Source organism: Sphaeramia orbicularis, chromosome 12, assembly GCF_902148855.1.
Source record: "Sphaeramia orbicularis chromosome 12, fSphaOr1.1, whole genome shotgun sequence".
Taxonomy (NCBI): domain Eukaryota; kingdom Metazoa; phylum Chordata; class Actinopteri; order Kurtiformes; family Apogonidae; genus Sphaeramia; species Sphaeramia orbicularis.
In genome coordinates, this window is record NC_043968.1 from 44,244,929 (window position 1) to 44,272,455 (window position 27,527).

At 38.4% G+C, this 27,527-nt stretch overlaps 2 protein-coding genes across 8 annotated transcripts in view; both read left to right on the plus strand.

Moving 5' to 3' along the window:
• The first annotated feature begins 712 nt into the window (after positions 1–712).
• dcp1b (decapping mRNA 1B) lies at positions 713–14,299 on the plus strand. The gene is given in 14 exon segments (XM_030151108.1): positions 713–1,111; positions 1,473–1,513; positions 1,907–2,034; positions 8,668–8,734; positions 9,337–9,415; positions 9,417–9,515; positions 9,693–9,791; positions 10,105–10,459; positions 10,462–10,497; positions 10,500–10,862; positions 11,033–11,083; positions 11,261–11,478; positions 11,728–11,937; positions 12,345–14,299. Coding segments are annotated over 14 exon segments (1,983 nt in total). The 5' UTR covers positions 713–952; the 3' UTR covers positions 12,423–14,299.
• Positions 14,300–20,219: 5,920 nt separating this feature from the next.
• Positions 20,220–27,527, plus strand: part of cacna2d4a (calcium channel, voltage-dependent, alpha 2/delta subunit 4a) — a 95,561-nt gene continuing 88,253 nt past the window's right edge. For 5 of the 7 annotated variants that reach the window (XM_030149065.1, XM_030149068.1, XM_030149066.1 and 2 more), the window contains exons 1-3: positions 20,220–20,594; positions 22,787–22,983; positions 27,180–27,261. In XM_030149065.1, coding sequence (XP_030004925.1) covers positions 20,553–20,594; positions 22,787–22,983; positions 27,180–27,261 — 321 coding nt within the window. In that variant the 5' untranslated portion in view covers positions 20,220–20,552. Of the gene's footprint in view, positions 21,268–22,782; positions 22,984–27,179; positions 27,262–27,527 lie in introns of all 7 variants that reach the window. The other 2 variants (XM_030149072.1, XM_030149070.1) reach the window with 2 other exon arrangements.

The window sequence follows — 27,527 nt, forward strand, 5'->3', positions numbered from 1 at the left end:
TGAATGGATCAAATGTTTTATTTTATTTATTTATTTATTTATTTTTGTATAAATGTCCTTTTTGAAAAATATTTGTAAAGAGGTAACTCCTTAATGTGTATAATGTTAATGCTTTTGTTTAATTAGCATGGTGATAAATAATGAATAAACTAAATTAACCCTTTGCTGTATGATGTCAACAAACTGTAGTAGTTAAACTCTGAATATTCAGTAATTAATGTCATTTCACTAAACTGAAACATAACCATACTATGTAGGTTACATAACCATGCAAAATGTCTGCCGCAGCTGAGAAGAATATTATAACATTATCAACTGAAATAACGTTTTCATGAATAAATCATATTTTCTTCTTGTTGAGAGACAAATGTGGGTGGATAAGTGAGAAGTTTAAAATAATATGTACTTTAAAACTATAACTGGACATTGTGCAGTAGTTTGTGATTAATACAACACTTGATTGATCCACTTTCATTTTTTAAAATAATTGTTTGAAAGGGTTAAACAACCAACAAACCATCCTCGATTAAAAAAAAAAAATAATAACCACAAGTATTCATGTAATGACACTTTATTCTAAAATCTCTCTTGTGTCCAAATCTTAGTTTGCGTGTATTTACATGAACGCAGTGGTAGAGACCCGTCCTGCTGTTCGATGGCTCTGAGTTGATTGATAAGGCTGATTAATGAGCTCCTCGTGCTCCACTGCTCAGGTCTGGTTGTTTACACTGTAGTTAAACATGGCCGTTGACAAACTCACTCAGGACAGTTAGAGCGCGATAACTTTTATAGATTCAACTTTTAGCCGTCTTATTTGTAAAGACGGGCTACTGTCAAGTAACCGATTCTGGTGTCTGTTTTTTCTGGTGGAGATTTATTTTTTAAATTTCGCTTTCCTGTGAGTAGTTAGCCGTTTAAGCTAGGTAGCGAGCTAACTTCTCCATAGGGAACAATGACAGCGACTTCAGCGGGGAGCAGCAGCTGCCTGGCTGCTAAAGGACTGGACATAAGTCTGGCTGCTCTGCAGCGACAAGACCCGTACATCAATAACATTGTGGACGTGGCCAGCCAAGTCGCTCTGTACACTTACAACAACAGGGCAAATGAGTGGGTAAGACTGAACTTCGGATAAAATCAGGTGCTAACGTAGCTTAGCTTCGTCATACTCTGCGAGGCGCGCTTTGTCGGTGATTTAGCATGTCTGAAGTTCCAGCACAGATTTGACAGCTGCATCTTACGGCCCAAATTGTGAATTTATTTTAAAAAGTAACCTTTTATTTCGGTACTCTCTGAATTTCTGGAACAGTGTGCCGCAAGAAAAAAAAAGATTAAGAGATTAAAATTGCCCCTAGCCACAAACACACGTCATAATAAAATGAGTTGCGATGAAAAAGCGGGCATATTTTACTGACATTATTTGTGTTGAAAGTTAATAATCAGCGATTAATTATCTGTTCATTTTTGTTCTTTAGGAAAAGACAGAGGTGGAAGGCACGCTTTTTATCTACACAAGGTAAAGGTGATTTTGCAGAAGACATTGCGCAGTAAAAATACCAATGACAAGTACTGCGCATTTCGGAGTCAACTTCTGAAGGCCAACCTCTCATTACAGCCTGTTTATAACATAACATAATATTATGATTTCACCATTTTCTCAGTCAGTGAAGCAGAAGACACAATTCTGCACACTAATAAAATTAACATTGCACGTTTGCAAATTCATTATATTTTATTTATATTTTCACACTACAAGTTTTTCATTAATAATTCAAATTTTCTGTATTGTAGTTAATATTTAGCTATTTGCTCAAACAATGCAATAATATTTACAACTAAGACTTTTTCCTTATCTGAAAGTTCAAATGTCTCACATGAATTCCTGTCCTGTGCTCTCTGTGTGTTGTAGGCTGGCATCTCCCAGACATGGTTTTACCATTATGAACCGACTCAGTATGGAGAACCTGACTGAACCAATCACCAAAGACTTAGACTTCCAACTCCAGGACCCTTTTTTGCTGTACCGCAATGCACGATGTAAGGAGAATGACACATGGAAAAACGTGCAAATAATTAACTATGCTTTACCAATACAAAACATTTTTATTTCAGAAGTACTTAATTATATTAAATTTAAAACACACTCTGAGTTCATTTTGAAAATTAAGGTGTTTTGTGCATGGGAGATGAGAGATTGTTGCTCAGTGTAAGAATGGTGCAAACATATTTGCAGTATATCACAGCAGATCAGAGGAATCATTGGTAGCTCACCTTGCTGTGGATTTTTGAAAGCATATAGTAATACTTTGGCGGAGGAAAAAGCTGGTTGCCAATAGGTTTTATCAACCCTTATTTCTGAAAATACATTATGCATGTCTGAAATTTACTGCCTTTCACTTCATTAAAAATGTGGTCATGGGTAAATTGAACATTAATTACAAAGTAATAAACACCTAAACATATAAATCTGATTCAGTGAATATCAAACTTAAAGCAATTAATCCATAAAAATGGAACTGAATGTCCAACGAACCACAAAAACATCTTAGTGGGAGTGATTATTATCTTTTGAGCAATTCATTTCCTTAATATTAGCCATCAGCCACTATTGGTGCTAACTTCTGCTGACAATAACAATTTGTCCTATTTCTGCTGATTTTTTTGGTTTATTTACATCTATAAGTTTGTACTTTTTGATCAAAATTTGAAGACACACACTTTGTGCTTGCATTGCAGATCTATTTACATTGGAGTCCATAATAGATCGTGTACACTTCACCTCAGAACTGACCCGAGGTGAATCATACACAGTAGTGGAATGATCACATATGAGAGGCTTACGTAGATAGCCAGGGTGAACCAGTAGTGCCATATAAGGAGCAGAGGTATTTGGTGTCCACTGTATCAGCCTGACACCCTGTGAGACCCACATCTGGTTTACACACAGAGACACAGACGCACACTGCCTGCGGGACAAGAGTTTGACAGCACTACAAAACCAGGCAGCAGAGATTAGATACACCACAACAGTCAGTGATAATATAAATACGCACACAGTCACTCAGGAACCGCTGACACACACATACCTCCCTCTCTGCTGTGGCCTCACCCTCTCCATCAGGCTCAGTAAAAGGCAGGTGGAATGCTGTGTTTAGATACCGGCAGACTCCTCACGCCTGCTTTGATCCCCTGACTATAGTGCTTCATTTGTCTTTTTGACATTTATACAACACTGTCATTAGAAAACATCCTGAGGGCTCTGTAAGACCTTTCTCACTGACCTCTTTAACACCTTTGTACATCATGTTTCACCTGGGAGACGATGATGTGTGCTTGTGTCAGCATCATAATAGGGAACAAATGGGGGAAAACTGCAAGTAAACAGTTAACTCACTTGTACTGTGAAGGAAAGAATTTCAAAACACATTAAATCTGTAATCACAACTCATGTTATAACTACCATCTGATAAAACAAAATGTTGGCAGGGTTTATGAGTTTGAAAGCGCATTGCTTTGAGTCCAAACTTAATGGTGAGTGGTGCTGACTGATTAAACTGATTGAAGATGACCATATATGGGGAGAAGTATATGCTTTCGGTTCTCATTTATTTGTTGCATTTTTGGTCTATCAATTGGTCCAGAAGTAAAACTGTAGGTACTTTCATTAAGCATTTTTGCTCAGTTCACTCACTCTATGGCACTGCATCCAAAACATCACCAAAAACCTTTACATTTTAGCCTTTTGAGTTTATATTGTTGATCTGGCTGACATTGCAATTTTGATTAATTTATGTGTGGAGTACAACCACGATTAACTCAGATGTTAATGTGGCAAACATAATACTGGATAAAAATTTGCAATATTTGTACTGTCAAAAAGGTAAATGCGCCATTTATCTCAGTGTCACTGTCTTCACGGTGACATGAGAACATCCTGTTCAAGTTGGTAGCTTCACTGTTGACAGCTATTTGCTCAATAGCTGCGGATTAAATGTACTTTGATTTGAGAACCTTGAAATAATGTTCTAACATGAAGATACATAACAAACCCACAGAAGAGGGTGTACATATTACCTGTAGAGCTGTGCTGTAGATACTATTGGTGAGATCAAAATGTCAAATCTCCCAAGTGCTCCCTTAGTAAGGTGATATTGACCAGTTACCAGAGAACATGAGATCATTTCCAGAAAAATGTATATCAGACATGTTTTTTATTTTTTAAGTGGTTATCATCTGACTAAGCTGAAAGTCTGGCCCCTAGCTGCTGGCAATGCTGCCAGTCCCTCTGTGTAGTGACCTCTGTGAAGAGGGGTCGTGGAATCTTATCACTCAACAAACATGTCGCTCTGTGCTCCCGTAACTTCCTGGAATGGCAGTTGGCACAAAGTGGTATTCGGTGATAAAAATAAATGGTAGAGATACACCACAGAACCAGGCAAGATTTATGGAAGAGAAATTTAGCTCAAGCAAGTCATTATTCCTCTGGCAGAAGTCCCAGTGTAGAGGCACCAATAGGACGCTTTTTACATTCCTTCTCTTAAGCGCCACCCATTCCTAGCAGCATTTCGGGTACCCCTTATCTTCACGTGGAGTGATTGCCTTAATCATGAGAGTTGTAGTGTTTTGCTCTTGGGCTGCTGCCACTGAATTTGAATGAGCTATAAGTATTATGCTAACAAACAAAACAATTACATGCCTAATTTTACTTCTCTAAAAATACTTCTATAATATATTTAATACTAGAAAAGCACTCAGAGAGCGCAGACCTCTGCCAAGGCAGATCAGCCCCCCGCGGTCACCACCAAATTGTAATCATTTGTTCCTTGTGCCAGTATCAGCATTTCATGAAAATGTCATCAAAATCCATCCATAACTTTTTCAGTTATCTTGCTAACAGACAAACAAACAGACAAACCCTGATGAAAACATAACCTCCGCTGTTCCTTGGCGGAGGTAATAAAATACAATGAAATTGTGTTTGTGGAAAAAATTCAATGTCTGTTATATTTGATAGAATTTATGCCTTATTTGTTCTTAATTTAAGCTTTTCTTCAAGGTAAGAGGTGGTTTTCAAATGTAGAATAAATTCAGTAATAAAAATCCTTAGACAAAGTTCCTACTAGGTCATTTTTGTGACTACTAATTGTAATTATGTGGACAGCCTTACCTCCAGGTCGAACATAGGTGTATCCCAGGTCTCTTTCTGACACCAATGAGCCTTTAAATCTGACCTCAGGTTCTTCCTCCAGTCTCTCATGTTTCGGTTTCCTGTGAAACAGGCCTCTCAGCATGGCTCCTCTGGTCCCTCTGAGTGTCTCTAGAACTTTGAAAGTTATCGTTTTTAAGATTAGTGTTTTGAAGTGATGCCCCTGTAATTCCTTATTAGGTAAAAAGCTTCAGTAAATGTAATGCCAGTGGTAATGAGACGTTTCTTCAGTACTCAACAACCCAGCAGTTGAGTCGAGCAGCAGACACAGAGCAGTCACCACAATTGTAGTAATGCCTCAGAATGGTACTTGATAAGATCTCAGATGTATGTACCCTTAGGCCTGACTGTGTCTTGTGTAAGAGCTTCAGGGGCTGGGAATAAAAATGTTTATCGCTCATTGAAAGCCAATCATTCCATTTCTACAAACAAAGGTAGTAGATGGTTCTTCTCGGACAACGATTATTCCAAGCAGGGATGATGTTAACTTTAAGAGCACCTACCTCTGACAATTATCCAGAAAAATAAATACAAGCTAAAAGAATATCAACACTGTCTCTCATGACTAATGCAGAGAGCGCCCTCCACAAACTGATCACAAACTGCAGGACAGCACACATAATCCATCTTGGTGGACAGAGCTGCTTACAAATAGGTCTTGGTTCTACTAAAAGTAAACAAAACATTAAAAGTATTCTTTGAGTGGACAAGTCCCAGTTGCATAGTTTGGGTTGCAACCAAAACCACGCAACTATACGTCAAACACAGGCATATAAATTAGGTGTAACTAAAAATATGGAGTCCTGTAAGCATTCCAGAGGATGTCTCACGTGCTTCAGTGCTTTCAGTTTGGCTGGTTTGTCGTAGTCATACAGCTTTGATCACTTTGAATCCTCATTAAATTGCTTATCTCTGAAGTTCCCCTTTGGTGAGCTGAAAAGAAAAGGCTGTCACCGGATTTGATGCTTCTCCGTTCCCATGCGGTGTTTGATTTGAGTCCCTGGTCCAGTTTGCTTGTTCTCCCTTTCAGTCTCAGCTGTCGGAGTCTCGTTTCCTCCTCAACATACACTTTGAAAGCTTAACCTTGTGGACAGGGTCACGTCTTTGTTGGCGCTACTGGTTGTGGTCCTCCCACTCTCTCTTTCTCTCTCTCTCTCTCTCTCTTCCTAAGTGTCTTCTGTCTCAGGACTTTTGGCAGGTCGGGACAACTGAAACTTTGTCCTGAAAAGTTGTCCTTTATTTAACACACCTTGCAAACCTTTTGTTATGATGTCCATGTCATTTTTCATTTTCTCCTTCTATCTCTGACACTGTAAGGTCACATGTTCTTGTCCAACTGTCTTTTTTTTTTTTTCGTCATCTCACTTCAGTCTATCATTTTTCATTCACTGACTAAGTCTCTGTTTCCAGACTGGTAAAGAGCTCTCGGAACTAGCCGTTATTCTGCAAATGGAGTTGTTGATACTCTCGTCTCTAACACATTTCTCTTCCTCCTATTTCATATCCATCTTGCTCATTTTCCCAATTTTCCAGCTCTCTGACTTTGTCCGTCTGTCTCTCCGTCTCTGTCAAACTGTCTCTTTCTCTGAGCACTAAGTGGCTCTGACTCCACCAGACAGACTCCCACTGCTGTTACTTTTTTGGTCCTGGACTCATTTTCCCAGGCTCAACTGAACTCTCTGAGTATGTGTGCGTTTGCGAGCCCCTGCCTCTCCCTCTGGCTGTCCCCCTCATCCATACTGACAACACACTAGCCAAGAGTGTGCATATTTTTGTGCATGTTTGCTTGTGTGTGTATGTTTTTGATGGGGCTGTGTATACTGACACAGTCCACAGTGTACAGTAAACCCCACTCTGGTCTATCTTCTCATGTCATCCCATGTATGTAGCACTTTCTTTTTGTGGGACTGGTCTTATCATATATTGAGGTCAATTTTTGGAAGTGTGTGTAAAGGCGTAAGATGATCTCCTTGTAGCTTTTTGTATGTTCAGAGCCTGGAATCAGACTTTATACTTTCATTGTGTGATATTTAGTGACATTTAGCCATTAAGTTTCACACTGCAACAAACTGAATACCTGCCTTCCTCAACTACAGTGGCTGCAAAAATCAGTCCTCCATTACAACCAGTGTATCTGTTCTGCGCTTTTTAGTCAAAGGAATTATAATTGTAATCCACACTCATACATACTAATTGACTGGAACACCCCATAACACCTCTTCTAACCTGCTATAAAATGGAAGAAAGAAGATTTTTGTTGTTTTACTGACTATGTGACAAGCAATCTGCTAACTCTGTAGATATAAATAGCTCATTATAATGTAATGAAAGCATAATGATTCTCATTTTTGTGTGATTATACACTAATTAAATCATAATTGTGAATATTATATTCCATTTGTCTTATTAGATTCTCCTAAAAGCCTCTAAGTCTTAGACACTGAACCTTTAACTTTTCAGATGTGACTAGAAAGAGGCCTGAAGTGTCCATGCATTGTAATCTGGCACAGACTAAATGCCTCTGCCTGTTCTTTGACTTGAATTTCTTTATTTAAGAATCCCCATTAGTCTTTACCAAAGCACAGACTATTCTCCTTGGGGTCCGTTCCCAATATTAAAGGATTACAATTTTTACATTTACAAAGCACATAGACACAAAAAAATGAAACAAAACATAGTTACTGATATAAATAATTCTGTCATATACTAATAATACTTTTGATATAAGGCTGTGATTTATTTAAGTAAAAAAAAGAAATAATATAATCAAAAAAAAAAAGAAAAAATGAGAAATGTAGAGAAAAACATATAGTCAAGTTTCCATGTATTTATTTTTAGGGCTGGCCCTGTTGTCACAGTTTAGTTTACAACTCTCCCATAATTACTGGAACTAAATAATTAAGCAAATAAAACTCTCATTACATATGCTATCAAGACTTTGTGCATATGGTAATAATAAAGTGAGTAATGTATTGTAAGAACCTATTACATACTGCTGACTAATCCAGTGATGAATTACTGGTAGTGTTTTTTTCTTGCCTTCTTGTTAACCATGTTTATGTAGTTCAGGAGACCCCTGGGGCCCATGTTTCACATTATAATGGCACTGCTGGCTTCTTTTCCCAGTGGCCTGGCTGGGAAATGACTCATTTTAAATCCTGGTTATAGACACAACAGGGCTAATAATAAACCGTTTACATGTGGGACATGCCTGCACTGATGTCACAAAATGAAACTACTTTGTTGTTGTACAGTCATTTGATTGTAAGAGTACAACAGGTCAGCAGGCTCATATTGTTGTCTGCTGCATCTGAAAAGTAAATGGGTGCTGTTTGTATTTCACCAGCTAACTTCATTTGGAAATGTCAGATTGATCATTACTCTAGAAAAAGACCTTTGCTCCATATTACTTTATGAAACATGTTCAAGAGCTCTCTTCTTCTCTCTTTTCCCTCTTGTGCCAGTGGTTATCCATGGCATTTGGTTCTATGATAAGGAAGACTGTCAACGCATTGCGCAGAGGACGAAGTTGTAAGTACTTAGACTACACAAAAACACTTAGCACTTAAAGAAAACAAAGTCTCAAATTACTTTTAATAAGCCAAAATGTCATGAGTGAGTTATGGTTCAGTCTGAATTAGCTGACTTGTCGTATTGTTGCTGTGGGTAGAAAACCTTTTATGTCCAAAACCAACAAATGGAGGCAGGATGACGCTATGAGGGTTTGCAGATACTTTTAGTGTCTAGAGATATGAAAATTCTTCGCCAGTTTTTGTTGATTGTTTTTGTCTCTTAAAAATTTGTAGCCATGACAACCATGATAAAATACAGTATGTACTGTAGATGTGTCATTTCTACCTGATAATGGCATCATTAGTTTTTACATTGCAGACTATTTGTGTGTTAATGGCTCAGCACTAAGGATTAATGGCCAGTCTCTAAAGGTTTCACTGATGAATGACACTGGCATTTTACAGAGAATAACCTCATCTAAAGATATATAGATGGTTTGTCAGTTTATATCATCTAAAATGTAACTCTTCACCATTTCAGTGCAATCTAAAGACATTTCTGAAGAGACTCACTTTAGGAATCAGTTCATATTCTGACTCTGTCTTCTCTGTGCTGTGTAGTCTGACCCAGCAGGAGCAGGCTCTGGCTCAGTCTCAAGGTGGATGGCTGTCCCCGGGCGGAGGAGGAGGAGGAGGAGGAGGAGGAGGAGGAGGAGGGAGGAGGAGGAGGAGGAGGAAATGAAGCGAAGTCAGTAGACATCATACAGATGCTGACCAAAGCACGCAGCGAGTATGATAAGGTAAGGATAACATTTCTTTTAGACAGAAAACATCTAAACCATCACACTGATACATTAACACTTTGGATGGTCTTCAGTAAAAGAAGTAATTTCCTTTACTGCTTTCCTATTTGTGGCTTTTTGCTCTTTTGTTCGGTCTAACTTTTTGCCTCACATCTCACTTTTCCGTTTTTGTAGGAAAAGTCTACATCTGAGCCAAAGGAGTTTGGTGGCAGCAGTGTTCTTTATGGAAACCCTAATTTGATCAAGCCAATACCTGTTAAACCAAACACTCAGGTAACACACACAATCCATTTGTCCTGTAATGAACACAGCTCCTTTTTTTTTTTTTATCTTAAAGGAGAATTTTGATGATTAAAATTCTAAATACAGGTGGCTAATCTACAGTGAGAGATCAAGGAGCAAGGGATCCACTAAAGTTGAAATAAAGAGTTAATAACCAGTAACAAGAAGGACAAGGGCCATGGCGAATTTACAATCTGATTTTTAATTTAATCATATCCATTCCTTTCAACTTTATGCCCCTTTAGTAAATTCATTTGTTTGTCTGCTCTCCTTACCTGCTCTTCTGCCTGTTTGTTCTATCCAGGAGACTGAGGGTGCTGAGACCAAGTCTCTCTCTCTGGCCACTCTTTTTGGCTCTCAACCTAAACACCCACTCATCCAAGCCTGACCCTGTTTCTCCTACAGCTGTGCATGGCATGGTGCCATCAACAGGAAAGTCACTCGGCCGCCTGTAGCCCGCACACTCATATACGATGACACACTTTGCTCTGGGCGAACTGAGAATTCCAAGGAAGGGAATGTATCTATATCTGGGTGTTCAGATGCAGGTCTCCGGGCCATACTTGGTGGACAGAATGTTGGGGAAGATAGTGCAGCTGTTGTTGGAGGTGTCCTTGTGAGTCCCACAGCCCAGCAGCAGAACCAGACTCAGCACTGCCCGGCATCCAGAAGCTCATGCAGGGACAGAGAGGGGTCGGAGGGTGCTTCAGACTGTTTCTGAATCCCCGGAGAACAGGCTCTGCGACAATGGGATGCCTCTGGAGCATCACCACCATCATCACCATCTTTACCATCATCAGCAGCAGCAGCATCAACATCATCATCACCACCACCATCAGCCGCAGCAGCAGATTCAACATGACCCAATCAGGAGACTTTTACAAACCCAGCCACCTCCTCCCTCCTCTGCTCCTCCTCCGTGCTGTTCTGTCCCTTCTCAGCCATTAATGGTGGATTCTGCGTCATGTTCCCACTCGCAACAAACCCAGCTGCTGATGTTCAACCTGCCTCAATCTGAAGCCCAGCACAACAGTCAGTTAGCTTCAGCCACACAGGGAACAGGTGGGACATAATGATATGGGATGAATAGTGTGCAAGCACTGACTAAGCCACAGATGCTTTTCAGTCAATAATAATTATAAATAAGTGCTAAATAATACAATAGGCAATACAATATATATGTATAATAGCAAACATAAAAGGTAAGTGTGTAAAAGTGATGTATTTCCCAGGTATGCTGCCAGCTCAGGTAACCAATGAGAAATGTCTCCACCCCTCACAAGGTCTGACAAAAATCTTTTTTTTTTTTTGTATTCATTTATCTAAGTTTTACTTCAATAATATTTAATGGCTCTGTACAATGTCAGAAACAAAACATGTCTTCATCAAAATGCCAAAAATCTGTGTGATGATGCCATTCCAATATTATTCCTCACGGGATCGGTCATTTTTTTTGTCAGGTGTCTCATCTCAGATGCCAGGTGTGGTATCTCCCCATGAACTCCTTCAGAAACTCCAGCTAGTCCAGCAGGAGCAAAGTCTTGCTTCCCACGACCCCCCTAGGCTCTGTCCTGGACTGGCCCCTCGATTTTTGGGGCCTACTCAAAGTGAAGTTACAGGCTCAGTCCCAAACCAGACAGCCACCACAGCAGGTCAAAAGGCTGCACTGCAGTTTCAGGTGAGAACTTTTTTATTTTACCAAGTTTTCTAGACAAGATATAAAAATGTCCCTCGTAAATATGAAAATATTGTAAAAATGTTTCAAAAGAAATGTAACTGGTGGTAATACAGGTATGTACCTTCAGAATTCTATAGATCATAAATTGAGAGTTTACAAAACACATAACTGTTGTTAGAAGAATGTTTTTGTGGAGTAAGTTACTTGATTGTTTATACAAGGAAAGTAATAATAACTATGTCTGTCCAGGTCATCTCCCCCCAGCGGATTCCAGCCACTGTTGCCCCTACTATGCTCCTTTCTCCCAGTGTGTTCACTAAGGCAAAGTCCGGTGCTGGGACGTCGGGTGTCCAGGAGCTTGGCCATGTCTCCTCGAACCTGCCCAGAGCCCCGCTGAAGGAGGAGGTCAGAGTTCTGTCCAGAAGCCAGCTTCAAGCCACACTGCTGCATCTGATCCAGGTAAAATCGTGTTACCAGAAACACAATATGTCTGTTCCCTCACTGTGTGCTTTACAGAATGAGGATATGAATAAGCTGTCAGTGTACAGAACACATTTATGCAAGTGTTTCTTGTAATGAGAAAATTGAATATCAGTCACAGTATGTAAACAGTCAAGACAAGTAAACAATACTTTATATTTACAAAGGAACATACTTACTTGTTAAACATAGGATTGTAAACACAGTAAGCATTAGTAAGTTAACAATGTGGTTGTACGTCTGTGCCTCAGTACAGTCTCCCAGAACTGCTTGCCTGTGTGTATACGATATTGAATAAAACTTACTTGACTTAGAATGGACAAACAGCTCAGTTTGCCCAAGTATCATTAACGTGATGTATGATGTTCTCTCCCTCTGTGTTTCAGACTGACAGTTCATTCCTGGACACCATCTATGAAGCCTACATCAGCCGCTTTGCTAACGACTCCTGCAGCAAGTACTGATGACTCTTCACACCCTTTGTCTATACATACACCCTGTCCACCCCAGCGAGTCTCATTCCTACACCTAATATGGATGCACCACTTCCCTTTCCAATGCAAAGACAGTGGCAAATGTTTTGTGTCTCTTTTGCACCACAGCCACTTAATCCTTACCTGAAATTATTCATGATAAGCGGGCAGTTCTGACAATTTGTAAATGTCTTTATTTTTGTTTCAGGAATTGAAAACATTTTAATCCTTTGATTCATGGGAAGCACTTGTCCTCCCTGTGTAGTCCCATATCTTACAGTCATTTTTCACACAAATGTGACAAAACAGTCTGGTTTATGCAGTGGAGGGGAAACCATAGCTCCTGCCCCTGTACAATCTTAATGAAAACGAATTAAGTTTTGAATTAAGGATTTGAATTTAGTAGGAACATGCACTTTTGTTCTTCAAGTGTAGCTAAGTCTTTTTGTTTTAATTATCCGTTTACTCATTCACATCATCACCAGCTCAAGATGGAGTGCTGAAGGACATTCTCAGACTGATTTGAAACTGACTCCACTTCTAAAATTATATGAAATGTAAAGAAGTTTTTTCTGTACATTTGGAAAGTTCTTTAAATGTTGTCAAGGCTGATTTAAATTAATTTCTTATTTGTTTATGTAGCAAAGAAAGTAGAGTGTATTTTAGTTTTTACCAACAAAATGCTTTTGCAACAATAATATAAATGGTACCTCATCATTTAGATTTTTTTTTGCTTTGGGGATTATATCTACATTCTTTTCATAGTTAAGTAAAAACAGTATTGTTACCAACCACATGAATTATTATTTACTTTTTTAAAGCTAAATTTGCTAACTGATAGCTGCTCAGTCCACATTTAAGAAGCACCAATGCTTAGGAGACATTCAAAATGACTTCGTATCAATCTGACTTGAAGATAAAAGGAAAGTATGGGACATCGTCAAACTGCACTACCTCACAGAGAGCTTGTTCAGTGGCTTATCTGTGTTTTCTCTCACATTTTTGTTTCCGTTTATGAAATGTATTTCATCAATCACAGAAAACATAACCTTTTAATGTTCAAATTCTTTCTCTCTTCGAATTATTGAAAATTTTGAGTTGTGTCTTTGTATTCATACAATTGGGCTTGGAAAACAAAGAAAAAAAAGACGATATTTTTTGTATTATAAAGAAGTGTATTGATCTAATAGTTGACTTAAAGTGACTTGTCTGATTTATGTAAATTGTTTAGTGATAAATCCACATAAGTAAACTATCGCTTGGTTAAATAAACAAGAAGATAAAGACAGGGATGTCAACATGACAAACAGGGTTTTTCAAAGCCACAATGCAGCATAGCTGTAAAACATCACAGAAAATGCATGTCCAACATACTGTTTACACTATATGTACTCTACAAAAGACATTTCATAAAGTTTATCACCATAATCCAACTTCCTGTGCAATGCAGGGAAGCTTCTGTCTCTAAAATATATTTAGTCTGGATCAGGGCTCGTCACTAAGCTCAAGAGTTAAACTCAGTAGCTACCAGAAGGTACACTAAAACAGCAGCCAAAAACAATATATATATATTTTTTTTCTATTTTGTACTCAAGAAGCAAATATATTGTTCTAATAGTACAAATAACCAGCATGTGACATAACAATTTAATGTACAGGTACAACATAAATAAGAGTTAATTCTTCAACATATCAAACGTGTCAGTTTCTGTTTTTTCTGGTCATCCATGATCTTTTTGTAAAATCAGACATTGGAATGTTCACAGCTGAGACAGTTTTACAGTTTCTTTTCCATTTTTATCAGGAATGTGTTGTTATTAAGGAAACTGGAATACATTTTAATTGGAAATAAATGTTTTTTAAACTCCTGTTGTTTCCATTTTGTTGTGATGAGATTCTGCATGTTATTACACATGATGCGTTCTCTCAAATACATGGAACATGCAGCAGTTATTTTACAAGATCTGGAAAGTGACCCGACACTGACTGCAGGTTTGTCAGCTCTGATCAAATAATTTGTCATTAATGGTTAATATTAAGACTCAAAGAGCTTCCTTGGACCATTTATTTACCTATGAATTTTTGTGTATGTGTTTTGTTTTGACAAATGCAGTTATCCAGGCCTGAATGACCTCAGAGTTTGTATTCATTCATTCATTCATTCATTTATTTAGATATCACCATTTGTGAATCCAGGATAGGGGAGGTAGTCCTCAAGACACAAGCGATCCACTGTATTCCTGTAATACTAAATTGAGTTTTCTTGTAAACATGCATTTGGATTTGGATTTTAAGACAGTCTTTGTCCGTTCTTTGTCCAAAGTCTGGTGACCTGTGTTTGCTTTACAGTCAGGCCATAACCTTATCATGTCTGTCTGCTCTTTGCATACACTTTATACATATGTCTGTGATATATATGTCCTACCCCATCTTTTGTGTATTAGAATTTTTCTGAATCGCTAAAACACTTAACTCCATTCTCTGACTCAAGCACTCAGTAGTGCAAACTCATTTTTCAAATCAATCACTCTTTTGGCACAACCTTAAGCTGATTCACATAGACACAGTTCACACACCTGTAGCACGTTTTTCACAACTCAACACATTCTCACTCTCTAAAACAAATTTCTCACTGATGCACATGACCTGCAAAATGGTGAACACAGGAGGCAAACGTTAAACACAAAAATAGCAGTTGTCATCAAGTAGACACAACTCAAAATTGAACACAGCTGTTTCAACTGTTGTGATCAAACCAACTGCACATGATATTAGTTCAGAGTGCACTGGACGCCAACAATGAATGGTAACCTGGAAGGTAGAGGATTCTGTCTATGTTGTGGTTTGGGACAAAGTCTACTTTCATGGAGATGTCAAATACGGAAGTGGTTCAGTATCAGCCAGAGTTTCATAAATGTGTGCCTTCCTCCACGCAGCCCTTTTCCTGAACCCAATAGGAGAATGTTTTTCTGCATGGTGGCAGAGGGTCTATGACCCAAACCCATATACCAGGGAAAATCTTTTAGAAGCAATGGAGATGGTCTGTGGTGACAGAAGTGTGGAGTGTTGTCAAGGCTGGATGGGACACACCAGAGGGGTTTTCCCCATTGCCTGGAAAGGAGCAGCACTGCCTGTGATGTGGATGAAGTCCTCTGGCCAGATGCTACACAAAGACAAGATGCTGAGGCAGAATGAATCTCATCAATTTGGTTTGAAGATGTAAAAGATTTAAGTGTTTTACAATAATATGCTTTTCAATTACACTTTTCTTTGGCCATTTAAGAAATGCTAAATGTATTTACAATATGTCATAAACATTATGTTGTGCATACACTGGATGCAGTGTTTTCCATTTTGCTGTGTAGTGTGTAATAACTGCTCTGTAGCGTCTACAAACATGTTGACTGGCTGTGTGTGTGAGATCTGAAAGCATGGTTTGCTTTTGTGTGCAGGTAAAATAATTTTGAGGCAGTTGTTTGGTTTTGCAAAAAGGATGACAGATTTTGTGAATGTAGTTTGGATTCTTGGTTTTGTGTTTTAGAGAAAAGGGGTGCAGCTTGGAAAAACTGTCTCTTAGTCTCTTAGCGATTGTGAAAACTGAAAAAAAAAAAAAAAAAAAAGGTACAATCAATTAATAGTGTTACTAGTGTTACACTGTGAATAGTGACCAATAGTCAAGAGATCCTGAAAACCCCTGCCCAAGTAATTTACGTGTCCACGGTAATTTTCCAATGTATGTGTTCCTGTTTTTAGCTCTCAAGTTTAGCTGAGAAGATGGGAGTTTTCACCTAGCATGAAGAGGAATGAACTGGTAAACTTTTACCTACAGTTAAGCTCTAACGTATTCAAGTAGAAAAACAACTTATTTTACATTAGTATTTTGGGCTATTAATCCATTCAGAAAATAAACTAGCCATAAGCTAACTTCAAGTACATCTTTTTAGCATCAATGGTATCGCTAGCTGCTAGTACCCAATACTGATGCTAAATGCTCCACTACCAGAAACTTTGCCACTAACTGTGACAGTTTCAGGAATTAGGTTAACTCATTACCCAGGTTCCCTTTCATACAACCATTTTAAAACAAGATGTTCGTCAATGGGGTATTAAATTGAAGAGAATAGTGGTGAAAAGGGGAAAGTGACACATTTTTGACAACCGCCATCAGTCCGAAATGGCGGCACTGTAACTGTTGATACACACTGATAGAACCAGTCAGCAAACATTATGTTTAATTTCTTCATGATACTGGTTGTTAGACAGTAGCAGAGAGTTTAGACACAAAAACTGGAGGAAAAAGATGAATCTTTTGCTTTACAAGAGTTGCTTTCAGTCCATAGTGGAAGGAAAATAGTTACGTTTTGGGGAAATGCTTTTGAAATGGAACAATATATTGAGTTCAAATTTTCAGTAGTTTGTTGTTTGACTAAATTTGCCAGGTTTCAAGTGTCAGCTACTGGTAAAGGAAAACATGTCAAGAAATAAAAATTGGTTATTTTACTCAGTATGTAATTCTTAAGTGCCATTAACATCCAAGATGCATCTAAATGTTGGAGGGAGAGCCAAATATTTCTCTTAATGAGGCAATAAATCACTTTCTGATTATCAATGCTCATATGTTACAATGTCCGTTATCAGTCTTTTAGTGGACAAATAATCAGGGCTGTTGTCCTTAGAGATGTTAATGGCTCCTTAATAACAGCTGGTGAAGTCAACAGAGGCTCATTAGTCTGCTTCCCTCCTATTATTTCTTCTTCTGACAGGGGGAATTTGGCTGCCACTCCTTCTGTCCTTTTCCTTCCTGCTTCCTCTGCCAAGCCAACACTAATGTCATGTGTACTTTTTAACATTTCAGGGGCAACACAACAATTTACATTTATACCATCACACAGGGATGCTGCACTCAAGGGTTTATGTACAACTCGGCCGAGAAAACATGCCATATCAGGCTGAGCAGTTAGGCTAGTATTTTGTTTTTTTTCTCTCTCTCTAGATAAGTGTTTTTGCGCAGGATTCACCAATGCACAGATTTGGTTTTGTGTTTCTTTGACCTATTGGATCAACACGTAAAATATAGGCTTCATCATTGTATCCATGTGAGCCATTAGAGCACATAAACACTTAAACTTTAGGAAAACCATGACACAGTAACTGAAATGCAGAGGAAACATCACTCATTATGCATCATAGGTTTCTTTGTGTGCAAATGTGACTGATCAAGTGCTTGGAATTAATTAAGAAATAAAATGTATTTCATTTTGATAACAACTAGCATATACCTTAAGAGCAACTGATGCCAAAAAACTATCTAGAAACTAATAATATTGAAGAAAAGAAGTTGAGAATAACCACCAGTTCTTTAAAACCTCCATATTCTACGTACAGTATGGAAGGACCTCATTTGTAGGAATGACACACATGCATACGTTCGTTTCTTAGACTCTAGGATGTTCCAGACCACTGGTTTAGCTGATGGAGCTAAAAGTAAGGCTGACTGTTTGCCCTGACTTAGACTAATCAATGATATCTGGTGTTTGTGTATGTGTGTCCGTTCCCGGCCACAGAGGCGGGGTCTTTATTTAGTGCAGTACATCCAAACCACTTTTACTCCACTGTTTTTTCACAAGAAGGCTTTTTTGAAGTCAACCAAACTGAACTGGAAGTCCAAGAAATTATAAATCAGGACTGAGTATTTATTATATTCTTATAGGTTTTCACTTTTCTGCATTCACACTTTGGAGCTGTTCAGTCCAAACACTAACCCACGCAGCTGGAACCTGATTCAGTTCTGCAGAGGCGAAGGTGAGTTTTTCTTGGTATTTCAGCATTTCAGTATCTGGTGATGAAAGTTAAATATGGTGACATGCCAAAGTGAGAGAAACCTGCCCCCATACTCTGAGTAAAAAAGCTTGTTTTTTTTTGGAAATATTGCACCTTAAAAAAAAAGAATTAAATCTATTTTGCAAATTCGTCATTGGGAAATCTGTACTTTTGCCATCTTTCATGAAAGAGCTCACCCAGTGATGTACAAATAAATACAGATTCATATTTTCAGCAGCTGGCTGTTCAGAGCTAGTGTTCGAGCATCTTCAGACTGCAGATCTATTCAGAATGATAACGGTGTGTTCAAGCACCTTTGCTATATTGTCTGTATATTATATAATTCTCTATTCCCTCTTTATTTTTCAATGCTTTAGATTTACAAAATGTTATCGGTAAAAAATTGTCTTACTTTGATTCATTTTAACAGTGCATTTTTAAAGTTCTAAGGCTGATAGAACTTTTATTCCAGAGGCATTCACATTATACGTAGCATTATTTCCTTTTCATACCAGGACAGTCTGAAGAGTTCGTCTGTGCCTCAGAGAGGGAGGGACTTCATCATAGTTCATCCCCATCATTAGTGATCTGGGTCAGTGGGGGAGGGGGAGACCTACAGCTGTTACACTCTGCTGGTGTGTGTGTACAAGGATATACATATGTAAAACATACACAAATGTCTGTGTTTGTGTGTGCGTGCCAAAACCGTTCTGTTATCTGTAAATGCTATTAATCTGCTGGCTTTCTGTGATTTTTCCGATATTATAGCTCTGTGTGCGTGTTCCAGATTGTTTAACTGCATTATTGTTTCCAGAATAGCATTAAACAGCTCATTTATTGTAGTGTTGTGCATATGTCTGACTGTGTTTTCCTGGTGGTTAGTGAAATACAGTGCAATGGTCCCAGCAGCAGACATCCTGTTCAAGGTTCAGACTTCATTTAACTTTATGTCTGTTTTACTGTTGTTATGATTTGAAGTGCAATTTCATGCAAGTATTCTACTGTAACAGGCCATGCAATGCAGATACAAAACCTTATTTTAACATTGCGTACACTGCTGTTAATCTCAGCATATCTGTGTATAGGGTGGTCATATAAAAATAGTCAGACTTGTGAAAACTGAATATTTTTCTGATATTTTCCAATGCACAGTAATAGATAGATTTCTGTGTTTGTAATGTGTGATGGATAGATTTCTGTATTTGTAATGTGTGTTTGTGTGTAAAGGTGTGTGTCAGGCAGTAACAGTCCACTAGATGTCTCAGTCAGTGTATATTATAGGCCTGGCTGTGACAGTCTAAACGTGTGCTCCTCCATGAATCTTTACTCTTCCTTCAGGTACAAAGTCTTCCTCTCTCATTTCAATTCCCCATGTCTTCCCTTTTCATCTTTACTGTTTTTTAACTTATATTTTTTCTGCTCTAGTAGATAAATGCATAGAGAGGAAAAAGGCAAAAAAAAAAAAAAAAAAAAAAATGCAGGAGAGGAGCCTATTTTTGATAGTGGCCCAGGTCCTTTGTCATCAGGGAGTCCCAAATGTATATATTTTTTGCCTGTGCAAAAAACTACACAACCTTGATTGTTAAGATGACAAGAGACTGAATTGAATGGACGTTTAAAATGAAAAAGATGAAGCAGAAAATGAGAGAAGTGGAAGAAAGACAAGGTTGAAGAAAGATGAAGAGGAGACAAGTGGGAAAATAGCTTTGAATGATGAAACACGGAAAGGGTGATGGAGGGAGAGAGTAACACAAATAGAGAGGAAATTCAAAAAGTAAAAGCAGGGCTGCAACAGCAGTGGGTCAAAGAGCATTACAGACAAGATAAGGACAAGAGAGGGAGGTAGAGAGACATAGTGTTTGTGTTGATGTGAGTGAGAGAAGGGCAGTGAGAGAGATGGATGGAGAGAAAAAAGGAATGGAGGGAGGAGGGGTTTAATCCTGCCTGGATTATAGTATAAACTGGTGCTGGAGAGCAGGAAGAGATACACTGGAGAGAGGAAGTCCCACTATCCCTCTATCCATCACTCCATCCATCTCACTCTAGATACAGTTGGCGTATTCCTCTCGTGGTGCTGCAGGATTTTGGTTTGGATCCCACAGGACGTGAGGTCAGCAGAAGGGATGGCACAAAAACTCTGATGCAGCTGATTTTTTGTGGGAATATGTGTCTGTGTCCTGCCTGGAATACCGCTCTGCCCAATAATAAGGACTGAGGGTTCATCAGGAAGTACCGTCACATCATTTTCCCCGACGCTTCTTTCATGCCCAGAAGAGGAAGCGTGGAGGAGAGAAGTGGACAATGGAACGAGTGGGAACAGGTTTAAGCGGCTTGGAGAAGGAGGTGTAAGAATATGGCGAGATTTTGTTGTGATTCCTGGTGTGCAGAAGTGACCTTTGACACAGGAGACAAGAGCTTTCTAGACACTCTTGTAAACTGCCGTAACAAGCGAAGCTGACATCCAGTCATCAACCAGACACTTTTAATTCATCATCAGTCACTTATTGACCTTGCTCTCTAGACTCATGTCTCAAGGAAATGGTTTGAAGCTTTTGACAGCATGACAGAGAGAGTTATTGGAGTGATCTGTGGTGTCATGCTGTTTTGAAGACTTCGGGGAAGTATTTTAATCTTCCTACAACCTACTTTTAAGCTGCCTCTCATCTTTCTTTTAAATTGGCTTCCTATGTTCCTTGGCTCTACGTGGAATTTTTTTCAATCTTTTGTCTAGCAGGAAAGTAGCTTTCTACTTAAGTCTTTCCACTTAAAGACTGTGGGTTCTCAGCAGAAGAATACGCCAAATAAAGTTTTTAAATCCATGACCGCTTTTAGCATGACTATGTTTCTCTGTCACTGGATGCTAACACTAAACTTTATGGATCCTTTACTTTTCCAAAGGAAGCTTCACGCTGCTATATGGTTTACTATGAATCATTTCATATTTTAAGCCACTCACTGACATCCTTAGAAAACTCTGGATTGGTCATCTGTATTTTTGTGAAATCTATTTTACCAGGCAAGTTTTTCAAGAAGTATCTTTATTTTTGTTTAAGTTATGTGTTAAAAGCTAAAGAGCCTTTTGCCCAAAGCTAAATCAGATGTGTTGTCATTGATGATATCAGGTAATTTCAGCATTTAACTTTCACAGACAATCTTCTAGATTTTGGAAGAATGAGCTTGAGAATGAGGCATTTTTTAACTACAAACAGTATGAATTGGGTCAGTATATAATTGAGGGACATTGAGGGAGTAACATTAAAATTGTTATTTATAAAGATATTGTAGTAACACTTGCCATAAGAGTGTGATAAATCCACACTTGACTCACACACTACTTTATATCAAATAACTCAGAAAGAGGAGAAAGAACATATCTTGGAGTCTTGCCAGTGTTTTCTTCAGGAGGAAATGACATCATGTGGAGCAGGTTATGTGATTTGGAATTAACATACTTCCTTGAGTGGTGTTTTTGTAATGGGTAACTTAGATGAAAGAGTTTTCTTAGACACAGATACAATTTTTTTTATTTTCCATATTAAATTTTGAAATATTACCAAAAAAGAAATATCTGTCAGGATTATCTCAACTTAATAAAAAGAACACAATCAAAACAATTTTTGAATAAGCTTATTTTATTATTGTTAAGATAATTAGAAAGTGGTTGTGATAACTATTCTGCTACCTTACACATCCACATTTCATAGATGAAGGCAGCGGAATGGGATCAAATTGACCCCAAGGAATACATTTGGACGCTTATTTAGTTAACATTTTAATATATCTAGTCATTTATTAAGTATTTATGAAGTGATTGTTTCCATAATTAAATAATTGTGGATCTTTTAAGGACATGATCGTAATTAACATAAAAAACATTATTATTATTATTATTATTATTTTTGAAACTTTTAATAAAGATGTAATCAAGATATATCCCATGGACTTCAAAAGTCCCTCAATTATATATTGACCCAGTTAGTCAACCCTCACATCATTGCTGTCTTGTTTTTCTCTCTTGAACATGTGAAGCTTTTCATTACATATTTTGTATAACATTTTTAATAGCAAATATTATAAACTCGCATCATGTTTGTAGTTATTGTAATGATGCTGTTGCAGCAACTGCCAAGAGAAGCAGTGTTGGCAGAGGTGTAACAATGAACAAACTCACATGTTTTTGCAGTAGATCAACTAATACATGAGTGAAAGGTAAAAAAAAACAAAAAAACAACATGGGCAAAGACTCAGTATTTTAACTGAATCACTGTACAGCACATCACAACTAACAAAAGAAAAATGTTTGTTTTGTTGAGAACAAATCTCCACTTAGGCTTCGTTCATGCATTTTTTTGTCTGAGTTATCCAAGCTGTAATATTGCAGGCTTTTTAACACACTCATCATGGAGTGACACAAGAGTCATCAACTCCTTCATTGCACCTTCAGCACCTCTCCCTCTGTGTATTCCCACTGTGACCTGAACACTTATAATCTCACTTTGCACTGTCCTAATTTCATCCTTTTCTCTTGGAGGCAGCATGCAGCAATCGCTGGACTGATGCAGATCGGAGCAGCTGCAGGGATGAACCGCTGGAGCAGGGAAAACACTGGGAATGCCAGTAAATCAGACAAAAGTGGGCCGCACACAGGGAGGCTGATGATGCTGATGTGGATTATCCTCCACAGCTCCCTGTGCCTGATGGTTGATGGTCAGATGAAGATCCCACCAGAAACGTGAGTACCAAAAGTGACACCATGACATGGATTTAGTCTCATAAAGTCTCCTGACATTTTTTTTTTCTTTTTCTTTTCATGCCTCTTTTTATTGCTTCTCCTGCACCCCGCTGTATTGCTTTTAATGTTTTATGTAAAGCACTTTGAATTGTCTTGTACATGAAATGTGCTATATAAATAAACCTGCCTTGCCTTAAACATCACTATCATTACTGTCCACATAGATTAAGAAAATGTCCTTGTACTAATGTCAGATACAACAGTAATTATTAAGTATGATACTGAGGACAGAACAATACAATTTTAAGGCTTTCATGTATCCCACATGCAGCATCTTTCAGCTCTCAGAACATACTCCTTAATACTATGATTTTTCTGTGTCAGTTCTTAAAAAGTCAAAAATCACCAACTATTCTGCATTTACTGTTTAATATATTTCTGTAATTTACATAAGGGATGACCACCAACCTAGTGTGCCACTAAAGTATTAGAAAAACATGACACTCCAGCAGGTCTACATGCAGCGTTATCCCTATTGAAGCCACACGTTGCATAGATGAGTCAATATTGTCCTGTCTATTTTGGCTGATTTCTCCACACTTACACATATGGGCCATCTGGGAACCTGTGGGGTATAGCAACAGCAAGTGCCAAATTGTGCTAAGCCTTTCTGTTTATTGGTGCTCTCATGTCATTATGTAAAGGATGACTTCTTAATCTGGCTTACATTATGCTTAATGAACATTTTCATAAAACTAAGAGGTACACTGATTAATACGGGTCAAACTTATGCAAGACTAGGCTATCACAATTGTAAAAAGTGAGCACGTTTTACAAACAAAACGGTTTAAAAACAAAGACGTTTTAATGCTCAACATGCTTAACCAAAACTCATATTGTTAGTAATAATTATACAAATCCTAATCAGAAAAAAACTACACAACACAGAGATATTTTCAAGACCTAAAATAACTCATAATGTGTTTTAATTTCACACCAACACTTTGTAAGTTAGGTGGTCTGTTTTTTCAGCGGGATATTATCTTTAGAAATGAAACGCAGCGTTTGTGTGCTGTCCAGAATCCAGACGAAGCTCTTTTGCCTGAATAGTTTTCAAACCCCCTGCTGACTAAAAACACTAACAGATCGATGCAGTGTTGTCAGTCCACAAAACCTATTAACTGTTTGTGTGTGTGGTTTGTGGATGTGTGAGACAAATAGAAAATATTCTGTCATTCTACCTCCCAGTGGTGTAGTGGTCCCTTAACTATACTTGAAATTTTTGCCTTTTTTGTTTTTTTTAAGTGGTCCAGAAAAACGCTGTTTTAGAAACAGTGACATGTCAGACTACTTCACTTAGTTTACCCAAAAATCCATCAGTAGTCTTTGCTCAATATAATGAAATTATTATGACTTGATCAGGAGCAGTTTGTAGGTATTACTGGTCTCACAAGCAACTGTATGAATATAAATGTATTCAACATGAGACAAACATAGGATAACGTTAGCCTACTCACACAGTTTAACTATTGGTGACAAAATCTCTTCTCCTCTAAATGTGCAATCAGATGGTCAGTAGTTTAAAACAGTGACTCATTTGGAAGCCACCTTAAAACTTACCTAGAATTATGTATTTCATGAAAGTAGGTTCTCTCAATATGTGTCACTCATTTGAGAGACGTTTACTGTGCCTTTCTCGTTTGCATTTCCAATAATCTTTCAATAAGACGTGCACTGACCTGTCAATCAGCTGGGGTGGCACTTGGACCTGAGGTGTCCAGTCAGGTTCCAGAGGTTGCCAGCGCTAAATTAGCAATATTTTCCTCAGCATGACCTGCCGTACTCTGCCTCTGATTGGCTCATCAGTCCTCATGCCTAAAGTTAACCAATCTAATCAGTGAAGGCAGCGAGTACTAGCCAGTTAGAGGCAGAGTAGGGTGGGTCATAGTGTCACCATCCTAGGGGAAAACATGGGCAGTTTTGCTCGCAGATACTACTGAATGGTGCGCATTAGGGGGATTTAGAAATAGGTATACGTAATACTGACTGAAAAATAAGTAGGTATACGCCGTATACCGCTGTATACCCTGGACTACACCAGTGCTACCTCCACACTTGGCCTGATTGAGTCCTGTTATTGTATGTGCTTGTGGTGGGTGATCCAACCAAAATCCTCTGACAGAATGCATGTGATACACATCATGGTAATATCACATATCATATCACAATACAGTAACTGCTCTTTAAATTCTCTGAAAAAATACTTCAGAACACTTGTAGACTTAGAATGACCCATTCTTTATTGCTTTCACTTAGACATACCTAATACACAGCCTGAGAAAATCCAAAAGTCTAGTATTTTGTTGTATTGCCCTTAGCTTTAATAATGGTGTGTATTTACTGTTGTATCATTTCACTGAGCTTATGCTATGTCCCACTTTTATTTTCGGAATTATTTTGGACATACAACGCTACTGAACCTAGGTATGACTAATTGAAGCAACCCCCGATCATAACACTGCCTCCACAGGTTTATGTGGTGTTCACTAGGCATGATGGGGAGTAACATCATCTCGTCGCACAATGACGCATCCATCACTATGGAACAGGGTCAATCATCAAACCACATGACCATTTTCCATTGAAACATGGTTGAATCTTGTTGCTCTCTAGGAAACCAATGGTTATTTAAGAAACGAGAAAGTACTCACTGCATCAGTTTGGGTTGAATAATTTGTTGGCAGTTGGAACATATTAATCACTGCAGTAATTATCCAATAGAAGGATCTCACCTGTTTTTTTAAGTTAAGTCCAGGTAGGGACTTTTTTTAGGCAGGCTATGTTTGTTTGTGTATGTGTGCATGTTGTAGTGGAAGCAGTAGAATACTGTGCCATTCTAGGACAAGAGCAGGAGTGAATTTTATGTGTTTATATCTTTACACTGACCCATCACAGAGCACGTGATGCCCCTTGGCGTGCTGGTGTGACTGAAGGAGATTAAAGCGTTAGGGACTACAGAGTTCGCGAGGCTGACACAGGTCACTGAGCCCTAAGTGCTTCACTCTGCTGGGGACAGACTTGGCAGCGGGAGTCCTCTGGCCAAGAAGTTATGGCAAGGGCATGACTGAGGCATTCCAGGGCAAAGAGTCAAATGTTTTGTCTCTAAGGGAAAGTTACACAGATACGTCAAACAACAAAAATACAAAGGACAGTCAAAGCTCATACAGTATGTTTTGTGATTGTGCATATGAGGAGCTGCGCCATACCCTGCCCACTACTCACAGTTTGTTTTCATCAGACTCTGTCTGGTCTATATTATTCAGTCACAGCAGTACTGATACTTTATTTTGGATGAACGCATTTCATATATTAGTAGTTTCCAGACAGGCTTATTTTTTGGTGAAGGGTCAATAGTCTGGTGATTTCTCATTTCTCACGAGTGTCAACGTTTGGTGCTGTGATGAAATAATGATGACAATCACTTCCAGAAATGAACATGTTTTGAAGCACGGAGAAAAAAGCACTTTTAATACGCACAGTACTTCCTTTTGTTAACTACCATTGTAAGTAATCAGTCTGTATTTTTTAATGGGCACTGATTTAAAAATTTAGAATGAGTATATCAACAAGTCAACACAATACTAGTCTGCTTCCAGGCCTGAGGCTTTCAGGATAGACCGTGACAACCCTGCCTGGTGCCTAGCAGCGAGCTGGCTGACTTCCCTCAGGTTGAACCATCTGTTACATCCTGTTCGTGTTCTAGCCTCTACTACTTTGCCCCAGTTGCATTCACTTGGAGGATCTATAGAGTTACAGTATTCTAAGTACCAAATGACCTCTTGACCTTACAGACTGTCAGCTGTTACTGTCACCTTTACTGTAATCTGTTTTAATCTGTTTTTGGTGAAGGCAACATAACCTCTTAACTTGATTGGCAGCATGGTTGCATAGTGACCTTCAAAAGAGGCTTTGTAATCAGCCCTGGCATGATGGTGAAAGACAAGAGTAGTACTGTGTTGTAATTTTTTTTTTTTTTCCTGGCATTTTTTCAAGCATAACAGTAGTGATTGGTTATCTTTATTTTTCATAATATATTCTGTTTTGTGAATGAGCACACACAAGTTTCTATGGGGAGACTTACTTTATTGTAAGTTTAATTTGTCATGATTGTCATGTCATGTTTCCTCTGTTTGCAGGGTGCAGCAATGGGCTGTGTCATTTGGTAAAGAACTAACTGCCTTGTCTGCCAGATACTCTGGAGCCAAACTGCTACAAAAGGTGAGGCTATACACAGATCCATAAATGCCTATATATCAAATATAAACACTGACAGTTTGGACTGCACTTCCTGTTTGGGCTGCCTTGTGTGGATCTGTCTTTACCTCATTTACAAAACAGGAAGTTGTGACCTGATGACTGACACCTGAGTTGGATGTTCCTGGTTTAGATAAGCTGTAGGAAGTCTTTCTCTTTTGATGTAGTTTATTTTATTTAGGCTTTTGCATTTCATTCTCCACTCACCCAAACACATACTACACTGTTGA